At 39.0% G+C, this 14,988-nt stretch overlaps 1 protein-coding gene across 6 annotated transcripts in view; it reads left to right on the forward strand.

The window, feature by feature from the left end:
- PHF2 (PHD finger protein 2) overlaps positions 1-14,988 on the forward strand; it is a 206,117-nt gene that overhangs the window by 158,508 nt on the left and 32,621 nt on the right. For 3 of the 6 annotated variants that reach the window (XM_019505053.1, XM_019505049.1, XM_019505052.1), the window contains exons 8-17: positions 333-420; positions 1,096-1,202; positions 2,670-2,761; positions 6,665-6,754; positions 9,237-9,590; positions 10,579-10,698; positions 11,342-11,460; positions 11,690-11,868; positions 12,090-12,163; positions 14,690-14,847. In XM_019505053.1, coding sequence (XP_019360598.1) covers positions 333-420; positions 1,096-1,202; positions 2,670-2,761; positions 6,665-6,754; positions 9,237-9,590; positions 10,579-10,698; positions 11,342-11,460; positions 11,690-11,868; positions 12,090-12,163; positions 14,690-14,847 — 1,381 coding nt within the window. Of the gene's footprint in view, positions 1-332; positions 421-1,095; positions 1,203-2,669; positions 2,762-6,664; positions 6,755-9,236; positions 9,591-10,578; positions 10,699-11,341; positions 11,461-11,686; positions 11,869-12,089; positions 12,164-14,689; positions 14,848-14,988 lie in introns of all 6 variants that reach the window. The other 3 variants (XM_019505050.1, XM_019505051.1, XM_019505048.1) reach the window with 1 other exon arrangement.

The raw sequence follows: 14,988 nt of genomic DNA on the forward strand, positions 1-14,988 counted from the left end.
TATATATATATATATATATATATATACACACACACACACATATAGCATAAGCTTTTCTGAGCCCAAGCTTACTTCATCAGATGCTGTGAAAGGACAGAACAGATCAGTGTATAATATAAAGTGTATAATACATACATACATAAAATATATTATACACACACACGCGCGTGCGCGTGCACACATGCACACAAGTTAGTTTATAAGGTGCATATCTACCCTGCCTTCTTCTTGACTTCAGATTAACAAGGCTAACTAGCTCTCTCTGCTCATAAATTACACACAATGATAGTTCCTGCTTTTATTTACCAGAGTCTCCTTTCTCTGTCTTACAGGTTGGATTTATGCAACTCTAACACCTGTAGACTGCCTAGCATTTGCAGGACATTTTCTACATAGCTTAAGTGTTGAAATGCAGATGAGGTGCGTTCACCTGTGTTTTCAGTTTTGTCTGATAAATTTTTAGCTACGTTTTGTTTCTGGCTTGATGTGTTATTTGGGGGGCAGAATTGTTGTGTTGGGATCTGAAGTTTTGGCTGAGGCCCAGTTTTAGCTCTAAAGAATTTATATTTCCTTTGTGGGTTCAGAAGACCATGAATTTGCCATATTTCTCATAGAAATTAGCAACAGTATTTAGTAATTATACTATTATACTTTAAAGGCCTAATTCAAAAGGCATGTGCAAGTCTGGCCCCTTTTTAAACACCCTGCAAGGAGATGCACTTAGAAATAGCTTATACAGATTCTAATGTGTAAGTTATACCAGCAGCAGAAGGTTTATGTTGAAAATTGGTGCAATGTTACCTTATGCTATACATCCTTCTGAATATTGCCTTCTCTTTGCCTCCCTGGACTCCTTACAAAGTAATAGAAACTTGCAAAGTAATAGAAACAGTTCTTTATTGAGGTCTGACAAATGGTGCACTAAGACCACTTTGTGTGCTTAATTTAATGTTTCTCTTTACTTTTTTAACACTTCTCTCGGGGATAAAGCCATAAGACATTTTCATTCCAGCATATTGATAAGCAATGCTTTTCACTGGGTAATAATGCTTGTGATCCATTACATTTAAAGTGCATTTTTGCTTTGTGTCACAGAGCGTACGAAGTAGAAAGACGGTTGAAAATTGTCAGCCTAACCCAGTTTCCAAACTATGAAACTGCTTGTTGGTATATGGGGAAGCATCTGCTAGAGACGTTCAAAGGTAGAACAATGTTTCGTGCACGCTTTGTTTACTCAGCTGTGGTTGTGTGAGGATAGTGTTACTACTATTTTCTGTTGATGTGCAAGACAAAAGATGGACAATGGCCAAAACCACTAGTGTTATTAGACTCAAGTCTTTTGAGGTTTGTCCAAGTTATCAACCAAAGGTACAGAGAATTGTGCTCAGCTGGTATATAGGCAAATAAAACACCCAGATAAATTTGGAAAGTACTTGTTCTCTAAACCTCTCTCTCCTACTGATACAACTCAGTCAAGACACATTCTTCTGATAGAAGGGCTCCTCCATATCAGTTCAAAGTGCTTTTGCCTTTTGTCTATAGAAAGGACCATAATTATAGTAGAGCTGCACAAGACAGAGTTGAGGCCTCATCCACACTATAAAATGTACTTGGATTGCTTCATAGGCCACAAATGTTGGAGCCAAATTTCTGACACTCATGGCCTATGAAGACAAGTAATACAGTTTTTCCACAATGTACCAAATTTGCACTTGTGTCCTATGCGCTCTCCAATTTCCAGCCAATTTTGCAGACCCTTTTATACACAGAATAGTGCCTTGTTTCTCGAGTAGTGTGTTGATATAAGTATAGGACCACTTGCCCTTGCAAAATAACAAGTAACATGGTTAAAAGGAAAGCATAATCTGGTCCTTTCCTAATGTCAAGTATATAGCCTACATTGGCACTAAAAGTTTTCTGGGGAGTGTAAGTTGCTAACTTGTACTTCTTGAAAATGAGTCCATCCATTCATTCACACATGCATTGTATATACATATTCATTTGATATACTGCAAGCATTTTGCTTTTGCCTTAGGAGCATCATAATATCTGTCCAGAGAGAGAAAAAAACACATTTTTTAAAACAAATAAAATAAATGGCTGTAATGAAAGAAGAGTAAAGATTCCTGAGACTTCAAAGAAAGGGAGGAGACCTTGTGAATTCACTATTAGCAAAACTAACAAGCAAAGCCACTGGGAAACCTTCTCTCTCATAGAAAATTAGGATTGTTTGTCTGGTATAAGCAGTATGTCATAGGATCAGTATCTGATCTGTGGCAAACCTTTGAATAGAGTGTTTTAGATACCAAACATTATTTTCAGAGCAGCCTGAACTGTGGACAATTCTATTTTATTGTAGCAGAAATTAAAGAGATTGCCAAATGTTTCCAGATATATATAGCCATAAATTCCAGTGTACACATACCTTATAAGAACAGAACAGTGTCGGGACAGGTTGAATTTATTTTATGGTGCAGTAAATACACTCCCTATTACTATAGAAGTTGTAGCTGTGACTGGTTTGGTTTCCACTCTATGCATCCTGCAAGATCCAAACAATCACAGTTAGGTTAAAAAAAAAAAAAACAACCAAAAAACCCAACCAAACAAGTATTGAATAGACAATTGCCGGCCACTCTTGAATGCCATCTTATCTTCCTTTTGTTTAGGTTTGCACAAAGCTGGGCAGCAGCCTCCTCCTCATTTGCTCCAAGGGGCAAAAATTCTCAATGGTGCTTTCAGGTCATGGACTAAAAAGCAGGTAGGAAAAGGTCTTGTTTTAGTGTTCTGTACCATTGGCTTGTGAACTAGCAAGAGCAAAAGAGGAAGACAGAAGAGGAATAATGTATCAATGTAGCAAAAATCAAGAATCCTAGATTCCCAGAGGAGAGGGAACTGTTAGTGGAATGACTGGTAGAAAAATTATTTGTTTCCTGAGTCCCTGGACAGATGTAATGTTTAAATTAGGGCTGGGTATTTGACCAGTCAAATAAACCTTGGTCAAGTTACTGGTCAAATATCAGCCAAAAATTGCCAATAGGTCTGAATAATACACAGAAAAAGCACAAATTTTCCATTAAGAAATGTGTCAAAAAGCATTCAAAATCATATTTATTTCAAGAAAACCACAAAAAAAAGTAGTGTTTTTGTAAAATTGCTATAATCTTTGACCGGTTAAAAAATATGTAGGCAACTGACAGGTCAATTGACGATATTTGACTGGTTGATTGAATGGCTTATCAACCCTAGTTTGAACACAGGTATAACTGCAAATTTCAGCAGCGTGGGCAGAGGTTGGGTGCCAAGCACTGACCTCTGTGCAAAGGACTGCTGCTGTATGGTGGTGTGGGATGCTGCTGTATGGTGGTGCAAGCTCCTAAAACACGGGCTGCTGCTGTTGTGCTGCAGGCTCCCTGGGGCTGTCATTCTGGCACTGGTGCCCTACTTGCCCACCTGTAATTCTACTGCTGCATCTGAAGTGCTGCATAGGGTGAGCTTACAGATATGCATGGCTGAAGAAGTGCTTCACAAATGGCTGAGGTGCTTCAAGGCTTGTCCTCAGAAAATGAAAAGCATTGTCAGATCACTTCCTTTTCAAGTGCTTCCTCCAATTACTGTATCTCCATAGAGCATGGCAGGGTATTGTTCACTCTTGGCATCCGACAGTGCATTGCTCACTACCCCATGGGTCTGCTCTCCTGTGCACTTGGCTGTCCTCAGGAGCCTCTAGAAGCCAAGAGGCATGCAAGGAGTCCTTTTCTTTAGCTATCTAGCAACAGGAATCCCTGCATACCACACGGCTGCCAGTCTTCTGAAGATGACCCCAGACTGGAGAGCACCACTGCTGCATGACTTTGTAGTGAGTTTGAAGCACTCTGGCAGGAGGAGTGTGGTGGGGGGTGCACACAGAAGTGCTCCAGATTCAGAGTGCTTGAAACACACGCCTGTCCATGGCTTGATTTTTCAGAAAAGTCAGGCATGCAATTCTGTACACGTAAATGTGTAGATAAGCCACCAGTTCTTGCAAATAGATTATCCAATGGATGTTATAGAATCAGAAAATCATAGAAAAATAGGGCTGGAAGGGATCTCAGGAAGTCATTTAGTCCAGCCCCCACAGTCAAGACAGGAACATCCCTGTCTAAACTGTTCCAGGCAAGTGTTTGCCTGACCTGCTCTTAAAAAATTCTAAGGATGGAGATTCTGCTACCTCTCTAGGTAGCCTGTTCCAGTGCTTAACCACCCTCATAGTGGTTCCTCCTTATCTCCAAACTAATTTTCCTTTGCTGCAGTTTAAGAGTGTTACTCCTTGTCCATTCCCTGCACCGACAGAGAATAGTTTATCACCATCTTCTTTATAACTACCTTTTAGGTAATTGAAGACTGTTACACAGAAAGAACTTTAACAACTTACCTGGGGTAAATTCAGACCAGTGACATCACTGCATCCCATTACCCACCCCTTAAACCATTCAGTTTCCAACCAGCAACCTTTCTAAAGGGGAGCCCTGGGTGAATGATCTGGCCAATCGCTGTTTTCATTTAATTAGATGGATTTGATATTGTGTGGTGCTTTTTATGGCTGGATACGGTGATTCTGGTTACTGTCAGAAATACCTTGATATGGAAAAGACATCTCTTCACTTGGTATCATTTGGACAGTTCTGCTACAGTCAGTGGTACTGTACTGATTTATACCAGCTGAGGATCTAGCATGATACCTTTAATTCCTATTCTAAAACAGTATTTGCCACACTATAGACTTGAGTGAGACAAAGGTAATGTGAGCATGAAGTACTCAGAGGCACTATGGAGATTTGGACTGAAGTTAAAAATGTTTCCAAAGAGCCTCCTACAAAATTACCCTTCCTGAGCAACTGATGTTGTAACTGTGTTAGTCTAGGAAATAAGTGAGGGGCAAGGATTTTGAACCTTTTCTAAAGAAGAATGCATTGCATTCAAAATCTTGTCCAAGTCTATCCTAACCATTCAGTTGGTCCAATAAAAGATATCACCTACAAATAGCCTTGCCTTCCTGAGGAGGTTCTCACACCCGGTGGATGCTTCTTGGGGCAGGGTACTCCTCTGCTATCAGCTAGAAGGTCTGAGCACATCAGGGTGGTATCAATAAAGATTAAATGGGCTGTGGGCACATGTACATTTGGAACGGTCGTAGAAGCAGAACACTTCAAAAGGGCAGCAGCCCTTAGGTTCTAATTATTATGTCTGAAGGAGCTGAAAATAATACAAACACAGCAAAACTACTCCAAATCTAACCCTACTTCGTGCTACATTCTACTAGCTTTTTGTGTTTTCCTACATTTGTGTCATTCTCAGCTTTTTCATAATTAATAATTAGAACCTACCAGCTGTTCCCCTTTTGAAACATTCCCCTTTTGAAATGACTCCAGATGTACATGTGTCCACACCCTTAGAGGGATACAAATAAGGAAAGGAAATGGAGAGACAGCTTGTTGGCATTTCTAGCTCCAGTAAGCTTTTAAAAAAATTATTATTATTTTGTTAAATCCAAACTCAGAAAAGTAATAAAGAATGTAGTCAGAAATGGGCACTATCATCCACCTGTGCTGTTTTTTATATAGGTGTTATAATTAAAGTTCTGTTATGAGCTGTGTGTCATACTTCTTCAAAAGTTTCAATCTCTGAATATTTCATAATGGGCTAATAAATGATTAATCAGTATTACAAGCATGCTAGTGAAAGAGTCATATATTTTATAGGTGGTTATATGCACATCAGTAAAAATGTTCCAGATGGTTTTAAGCTACACTTGCAAGTATCCTTTTGCATCTATAACAATTGATTAATAACTTATTAAAATATCAGTTAATCATTTATCTGTCCTTTATGAACTATTTAGTAATGGAACCAAATATATGATCATTTCATAATTGTTTACACACAGTATTGATATGCTTGCTAAATGTTTATTAAGACTAGCTGCTGGATTTTCAAGCACATCATGGCATACCTGTAGAGTTGCAGTTTCAGAACTATGCTGTATGGATTTATAAATTTGGAATTTCAACATAGACTTCTAGTTTTGGTAGAGCAAAAGCAACTGAGGACAGTTTTGCCATGTAAGATCAGATCAGATAGATGTCTCACTTGGATTGATGAGGAGCCTGACTGTGATGTGCCTACAGCTACAGAGAGCCACTTAAGGTTGAATTGAAAGTTTGGTTCTTGATGTCCTGCAGTCAGCATCTTCTGGATTTTATAGTAACTAGGTCATTGTGTTGCAAAGAGCATATTGGCTTGGAAGTTCTCTCTTCTGTCACAATTCAGAAGCTCTTCTCACAGTTAATTCACAGTTAAGAAGCTCTTCTTAGATGGTCTTTTCCCATTTACCTCAGTGAAGGAAACAAACTTAGCAAAGGAAAGCACAAAGACAGGAAAGCAAGGAGATATTACAGTTGCAAAATCACATGCTAATAACCAAAAAAACTATTGATTTTGTAATTTTGTAATTGATTTTGGGCTAAAAACATTATTTGTTTTATCTGAAAAGAATTACCTAATGATGTTTGTGTTACTAGATTTGTGCACTTAGAAAAACATTGATGGGTCAGCTGACGAGTCTTTTCATAATTTGGAAATAATGTTATTTTTAAGTCATTATCAGACTTTTGTTCTGTTCTAGGCACTAGCAGACCATGAAGATGAACTCCCAGAGAATTTTAAACCAGCACAACTTATCAAGGACCTTGCCAAAGAAATAAGATTAAGTGAGGTTTGTGCTCTTTCCATAACATTAACTATATCATGCATTTTTCATAACATGCCATAAAATGCAGGGTTATTGAAATAAAGACTGCATTCCTATAAGAAAAATGAATATGAGGTTTACAGCAGGGTTGTTGTGAAGGCAGTCTCTCCCTTGTCTGCTCCCTGACTGTATGTTCTACCTCCCTCTCTCAGTCCTCAGCCTTACCTCACAGCCACAACTCCTTTTCTCCTTCGCTTCCCACCTCCCCCCCCTCCTCCTTCCCTTTCTGTTAGCAAACTAACCCCTGCCCACCAAAAAACTCCAATGTTCTCATTGTTGTACTGCAAGTTCTCTTCTGAGACAGGGATAGTGCCCATGCAGCACCTAGCACAATGGGTGCAATTCTCAGTTGGTTCTTAGGCACTACTAGCATGATTAATGTAATAATAATGATGTGACATCTGGATCTATGGTTCCATGGCCCAAATATAAAGTATTCCTCTTCACACATGATACTGATCATAGTTCTGCGTCAGACCAAGTAAGTGCTATATGGTCCTGTATGTTTATGGATGGATGTACTATAACTCTTTTCAGTGTGTATGGGGACAGACATATACTTTTTCCTTCATTTCTTTTCTACTCACAACCTGTGACATTGCCATTGGAATATATTTTCTTTTATATATTTGATATAGCATATATGTATTTTTTCTGATTATCTGGATAGCAATTTAAAGAGAAAATATTTTCTTTTTAATTAGTCAAACACCATTCATTTTAATTGCTCATCTTTTTTTACTGCTTGTGTTACCTTGGAGTGTTAAACAAGATATAAAACTACTGACTTCATCACATCTGAATTAATTTGAAATGTACTCTTTTATATCTGATTAACCTTTTAAACAAAAGACTATTAAAATCATATGCATTTCCTTATGGGTTTTCTACTGAAAAAAAATCCAGAGCCAAACTGAGTAAATACGAGGGCTCTGATATTTAAAACATAGGTAATTAATATTTATTCTCAAGATACATAAACGACCTCTCTGTTTATGAAACTATGGCTCTTGTTTGACTATTTCTTTTTATGTGTAGGCAACTACCATTATATTAGGACATCAAAGGTAGTTTTACATACAAATGGTTATGACAGTGAGTACAGTTATTTAGTCTGGACGGGGATAACTTTGTATACGTCCTTGGGGTGATGCAAAAGGTAGCTTTTTCAAAGGGACCATTATAAAGATATTTTCCCACAAAAAAGGTTCCTTTTCCTTATAGATTGTTTATAAGGCCAAAGAGATGACTGTGAGCATTTGCCTGAGCTCATTCCTGGGCCCCTGCTACACATTACATATATTATGCAATTAACTGGTTAATCATGCAATAAATTTAGACCAGCCACACATGCAAAGTAATTATCACACAATAAAAGTGACTATCCAGCTATCAAAAGAGCCAACTAGCTATAAAATTAGTGCTTGAAAATATGTAATAACTCCATAGCTAGTTTCTATGCAGCTTTAACTTGAACATGTAGTGGGGCCTTTGGAGAACACTGTCCACTGAACTTCCTTGAATTAATTTTCAAAATTTCCAGTGATGAAGAATCTGCTACCACTTTTGTTTCTGTGGTTAATTGCCATCACTGTTAAAATAAACTGGGCTTACGTAGTTTTAGCTTCAAACTGTTCCTATTACCAGTAAGCATCAGTGAAGTCCCTGGTAAAGATAAAAGCAGCTGCAAACTTTAGTCTGTGCAGGCTCTCAGTGACTCTGAGAGGGAGTGGGGTTTTCAGAAGTGCTCAACAGTAGCTTAATTTCCCTTCTTTTGGAGTCCTTGGTAAAACTTTAATAGTGGTACAATTAAGACAGCACTCAGTTAAGGTGAGTATGTGCCACAGTCCAAAGGTTTAAGGTAGCTTGCTTGACTACCAATAGCAGTGTTGCTGTGGTCACATTATAGGCTTCAGCCACTAAGTACATACCCCTGCCGCAGCTACACAGCTTCCAGTATCTGAGCTGTCTGATTTAAAGCTAGTTCAGCTATATCTAAATATACAGCAAGCACATCTCGAGTACAGTGCAGACTGCCAACGGGGGTTTTATAGTGCCTTTGGAAATGGCTCCTTGTCTATGGATATCACCCCAAGACTCTATCCTAATTTAAATAAGAACAGCAGTCCAGCACACTTCTGTGAATCCTGCCCACTGTGCGTTATGCTCATTACAATCCAGTATCACTTCTTTAAGTGTTCTGGCCACTGTGGCATCATGAATGACTTAAAGGGAGGATTTTAGGCAAGTAGAATGTAATGCCAGTAGGTTGGAATGTCCTTACTTTCTTGCCCTGGGTACTTGCACAAGTACCCAGTACCCCCACATATAAAAGAAAGATGTTTGAATTTTAGTTCCTACAAGGAAAGAAAGAAGGGAAGAGGGTTCAGAAAAACTAACTGCATGAAAGTGGGGACTGAGTATGTTTCTTTGTGCCAAAATACAGAATGCCTCTAAAGCCAACAAAACAGAAGCGAGTGCCAATGTGAACGTAGAGGAAGTCTGTCCTGTGGAGAAAGAGGAAACACCATCTCCCATACAAGTAACAACCCCTCCGCCCCCCACAGAAAAAGTCCCTAAAAAAAAGACTCCAAAAAATGTGAAAACGCCCAAGCCACCCAAGGTGCCCAAGCCACCTAAACACCCTAAGCCACCTAAAACTCCAAAGGTCAAAGGAGAAGGAAAGAAAAAAGGAAAGAAGGCAAAGGAAAGCCCACCACCGGCCATTCCAAATCTTGATCTGCTGGAGGCACACACAAAAGAGGCTCTAACAAAGATTGAAACGCCAAAGAAGGGGAAGGTATGTCCAGGTGTTATGGCTATTCTCAGTTAATTTACAGGAGCATGGATTAAGATATAACTTATGTTCAGATGCCTCATGCTGGAGAAAGAAGACCATTTTGGTTGAAATCCTGGCTCCAGCAACATTAAGTGGGAGCTCCATAGTCATACTGACTTCTTACCCATTTTAAATTAGATTAGACGGTTTTGCTTTTAATTCATGGCCTCTAAAAAAAAAACAAAAACAACTTCCCCTGCAAAGACCCCTTCTGATTCAATCTGACAAGTCACTGCCATTTCCTTCCCAGAAGAAAGGTAAGGTGAAAATAACGATCATTTTCTTTTACTGACCTTTGGTTCCCTGTAGTCTAGGAGGTTTTTAGCATTTTGACGTGTGTATTACCTTAAAAGTCATCATAGACCAGACAAATGGATTAATTCCATAAAGTCATCTTATTTTCAGGAAGATTGTTTCTTTAGAATGATTAAAATGATGACGTATGAATGTATTTCATTTTTACCCAGTTAGTTGGTGCTATATTAAAGAAATGAAAAGAAAAAAAAAAGAAAGCAGAATGAAGTTGTGGCCTCAGTAAATTTTAGAGGGAGTTTTCAGAGTGGCCAGTATTTCACCCATATCTAAAAAGCAATGGCATTAAAAGCAAATTGATTTGGTTCTATAAGAAGTAATATTAAGGCTTCTTAGCATGCTTATGCATTAGTTAGTGGCTTGTATGAGTCTGCAAAACCTGTCAATAAAGCAGCAGGCAGGGAGATCAGCATATTTATACTGCCCTTGGTAATCTATCAAGGAGAAATAAAATTTAATTTTGTCTCTAAAAGCATTATTTTTAATGGAATCTAGGCTTTTGTGACGAAAAGAATCAATGTCAGAAATATTTTACAATATGTCTCACACTGCCAGATAATGCAAATATAAAGTAAAAGTGATGAAGACATGGCACGAACTCTGTTCAGTTTAAAAGAACCTGCTGAATATTTTACAGGCTGCAAAGAACGTTTTAAACGTTCCTAATAAGGAAACTGTTAATAAACAAAATGAGGTGGAGAAATTTGAAATTCGAGAGCAGAATAAGACCAAAACAGAAGCCAAGTGGAAATATAAGGTAAGCTCTGTTGTTAACTTGCGTTGCATAGCAGTAGAAGGACAATAAAGGTAAAAAGTAGGAGTTGGAGAACAATGTACATAAAAACAGAGCATAGTAGGAACAGTGTGCAAATATAGGACCCAATCCCCGCATAGCATCCCAGGAATTGCTCATGCTTTATGTCGATGTAAATAAATGGAGTTTCAGGTCCAAAATTATAGGTGCCAACAAAATGATTTTCAGTCAGAAAAATGATTGTAGACCTAGCTCTGTTCTCATTGATGTAATACTTGGGCCTCAGTGAGAATGGGACTGTTAAATATATGCTGATGTGCTGTCCTGAACAGGGAGGCTTTCCCAATTCGGTGGCCATGTCCACACAAGGTGCTGACTGCGCAGTAGCGTTGCATGGCAGAAACTGTGATGTGATGCTACTGTGCAGTAAGGGTCACAAAGCTGTTTGTTGGTGGCTCGTGCAGTCAGTGTCTCTTGTAGCCGTAGCCAGTGTGTAACTGAGGTGAGGAACCACAGTGTAACTGAGGTGTGTAACACCTGAGTTACTGAGGTGTGTAACTGAGGTGAGGAACTACATTGTGATTAGAAGTCTGAAAATATCATTAACTTATTAACTGAATGTTGTTGCTCTTTTCATGCTTTACAGAACAGTAAACCCGATTCATTACTAAAAATGGAAGAGGAACACAAATTGGAAAAGACACCTTTATCAGGAAATAAGGACAATAAATTTACATTTTCTTTTGCTAACAAAAAACTGCTTGGGTGAGTAAAAATATGGCAATGTACGTTGTATGAGACATATGTCATACTGTTTGTCATCATGACACATAGTTGAAATCCAGAGAATTACTCTGATGTGTAGTTACTGTAAAGCTTTTGTAAATCATTCATTTTGTAAATCATTCTACATTAATAAGAAATATGCTGTGATTACTACCTTTCTCTGTGTAAAATTGTTTATCCTTTGTGATTATAACATTTTTCCAAGTAGGTCCAAGGGAGTCAAAACCCAATTGAATACTACTGTGTTTGGGTCTCTCCAAAATTTCAAAGAAGATAAAACAAAACCTGTGCGTGATGAATATGAGTATGTGTCAGATGATGGTGAACTGAAAATTGATGAGTTTCCAATTAGAAGAAAGAAAAACACTACAAAAAGAGATTTGCCCTGTAAGAGTTTCTTCTATTTTGTTTGCATCTGTGTGACTAAATCTTATTTTTCAAAAATGCATCTAACATTATATTATGTTTCACAATAAAGATTGTGGCCTTCTTTATTTGCATTATCACATTTAAAACAAATACAGTGGATTTAAACTTTATTCTATTTTACATGCTGTTTCTCTGGTAAATGAATGGTCAATTTCACCTGTAATTCTTTTTATTTTCAGTTTTATCAGATAAGAAAGAAACTCTACAACACACACCAATTAAAAAGCCAAAGGTGGAATCGGTATCATATAAGGTATTTTATTATTATTGTAGCTTTCCCATCCTGTTTGAGTGACTTTATATTAATTGGGCACATCTACACGTCACCCTATGTCACTGTAGTGACATGGTACATCACCGTATGGTGTGCTACGGTGATGTAGCAGTCACATGAATCTACATGTGATTGGTAGCTACTTTGCTGTAGCAGTGTGCTGCCATGTTTTAACATGCCACTGTAGCAAAATAGCAGTGACATCTAACTGTACTCTGTGCACATGGCACAGTATGGGCAGTTATTGCGCCATGCTTTAGCACAGCGCCATAGCAACATTGCCATATGATGATGTGTAGACACATCCATCGAGAAGTATATTAAGGACTTAATTATGTAAGGTGCTGAATGCCCTGACCCAACTCTATTTAAGTCCGTGCTTAATTTCATGTATGCAATAGGTCTTGTTGAAATTGTGCCTGAATTACATTTATGCCTTCATACATTTGGGCCTTCACACAGCAAGAGTTTCATAAAAGGGGTTCAGTGTAAAAGAGAATTAACCTCATAATCAGGTAAAGACTTGGCATTTTATTCACATCTATATAACTTCTTTCTAGTCTGCTAATTAGAGATGACTTGTCAGGTCTGCCATGGGTTTCATTAAAATATACTGAGTTTCATAAGATCATAGAAAGGTAGGGCTGAAAGGGACTGTATGAAGTCATCTAATCTAGCCCACTGCTCAAGGCAGGAGTATCCCTGACTAAACCATCCCAGCCAAGTCCCTGTCTCACCTGCTCTTGAAAATTGTCAGGGCTGGAGATTCCACAATGTCTCTAGGTAGCCTGTGCTAATGCTCGACTACCCTTACAGTTAGAAAGGTCCTCCTGTCTCCAGTGTAAATTTCCCCAGCTGAAGCTTGAGGCTCCATTGCTCCTTGTCTTGTCCTCTGTGCTTATGAAAAAAAAGGTCATCTCCATCCTCTGTAATTGTCCTTCAGGTATTTAAAGACGGTTGTGGCTTCACTATTCATAAATTGTACTGACAGAATTTTATCCCTAGAATGTTCTTTTCTGCTTCCTGTAGCCCAGATCTCTTACCACAGGGCACCTGTGGAAACTCACTGACTTCCCTGTGGAGCATTGGACACCTGGTGTCCCATTAAGGATTGACACCACCATGCCAGAAGCTTGCTTTATCACTCAGCTGCCCCACTGGACAATTAAGGAGCAGCATTAGTGGTCCCCAAACAATGTCCTTTCTATCTCTCCTTAGCCAGACGGTACCTGCATATTAGGGGCTGGACATTGCGAGCAATTAGAGCAGGATTTGGTTGGGAGGGAAGGAAAGAAAGAAGTGAAGGGGAAGCAGTAGTACAGGAACAGAACATTGCCACTTTTCCTCTGCGGTGAAGTAAGGAAACATAAAAGATAAAGAAGACTGGAATTGAATGGCATGTAACAGCAAAGTAAGTAGGAGACTGGACATTAAGATTATTTTCCTTATGTGAAGGGTAGGGAGAGTGTTCTGACCTGATAGTATCCTCCTGCTTTGCCCTGGTCTGTGTTCTCGTGTGCTGTCATGGCCAGTGACTGTAAACACGCTCCCCCAGTCTCTCATTTTCTTTGAGCACTGGTTGCCATTAATCATTTTCCATATAGGACTTTGCAACACTTTCATTTCAAAGTAACCTGAACAGTTGATTAGCATTTGTTGGTGTATATTACAGGAAGCCAACAATACCATTAAGTGGTAATTAAAGCTTTTATTTACTAGCATGTATGGGGAACCTCATTTCCTTGTTGTCTCACACCTATAATACTCCTGATTTGGCAAGACACTGAAGCATATGTCTAACTTCAAACATCTGATTTCAGTGGGACTTGTCTAGTCTTCATTCAGGAAAGCTGTTTAACGCATGAGTCTAATTCCCTCCTTTGGTGGGATAGTACTTAAACATACACCTGAAGTTAAGTAAGTGCTTAGACCTTTTTGCTGAATTTGGGGCAATAAGCATGCAAGCTACACAGTCTGAAACACTGCAACAATGATGATTCAAGGATATTTCAGGAGCTTCTCTTCCTTAGGTCAGTGGGTAAAGCCGTGACTCAGCTGTGGGCAGTTGCTGCCGTCTGATGAGTGCATGGTATGAAATGAGCTGATGGTCTCAGTGTAGTTAGTGGAGCACAGAAGTCCATAATATAGAACCAGTTAGCTGTAACTGGGACCCATCCATGGTGGTCTCAGTAGAGATGCCAAAATTTGTCTGAACCTGGAAACTGTACACTTTTTTCCTCTGATGGGGATTCCCTCAGAACCAGAGTGGGATACCTAGGCAAGTGACCAAAAGCCCAAGTTGCTGTCTGGGCTGTTGATGAATAGGGAGCATCTGCCTCTGGGACTGCCTGGCACTCTTTCAGTAGCATTAATATGACCCTGAAAACAAAACAAGCTGTAGGGAGAACCTCTTTGTCCTAGGCCTTTTTAGGATGAAAAGAGCAGCAGCATGCTACAAAAACAGGCTGGTATCTTATGCTTTTCTGAGACTTCTTGCTTTTGCAGAGTGATGACTCCTCTGATGAAGATTCACTTCACATTGACACAGAGGCAAAGCCGGGCCGCAACTCCAAAGTAAAGAAAGAGAGCGGAAGTTCTGCAGGAATTCTGGATCTGTTGCAGGCAAGCAAGGAGGTTGGGGGTTTGGAGTATAACACCAACAGGTAGGCACAAATGGCCCTCTCTCTCTTAAAGCAACATAGAGAGAGAGAGAGAGAGAGTGTGTGTGTGTGTAACTAACAGGATTTTGCATTTTAGCAAACTCTTGTTTCTGTGATAAAAGAGACTTCCTTGTCCTGTGCTCT

Source organism: Gavialis gangeticus, unplaced genomic scaffold (genome assembly GCF_001723915.1).
Source record: "Gavialis gangeticus isolate Ggan-Ray unplaced genomic scaffold, GavGan_comp1, whole genome shotgun sequence".
Lineage (NCBI taxonomy): Eukaryota > Metazoa > Chordata > Crocodylia > Gavialidae > Gavialis > Gavialis gangeticus.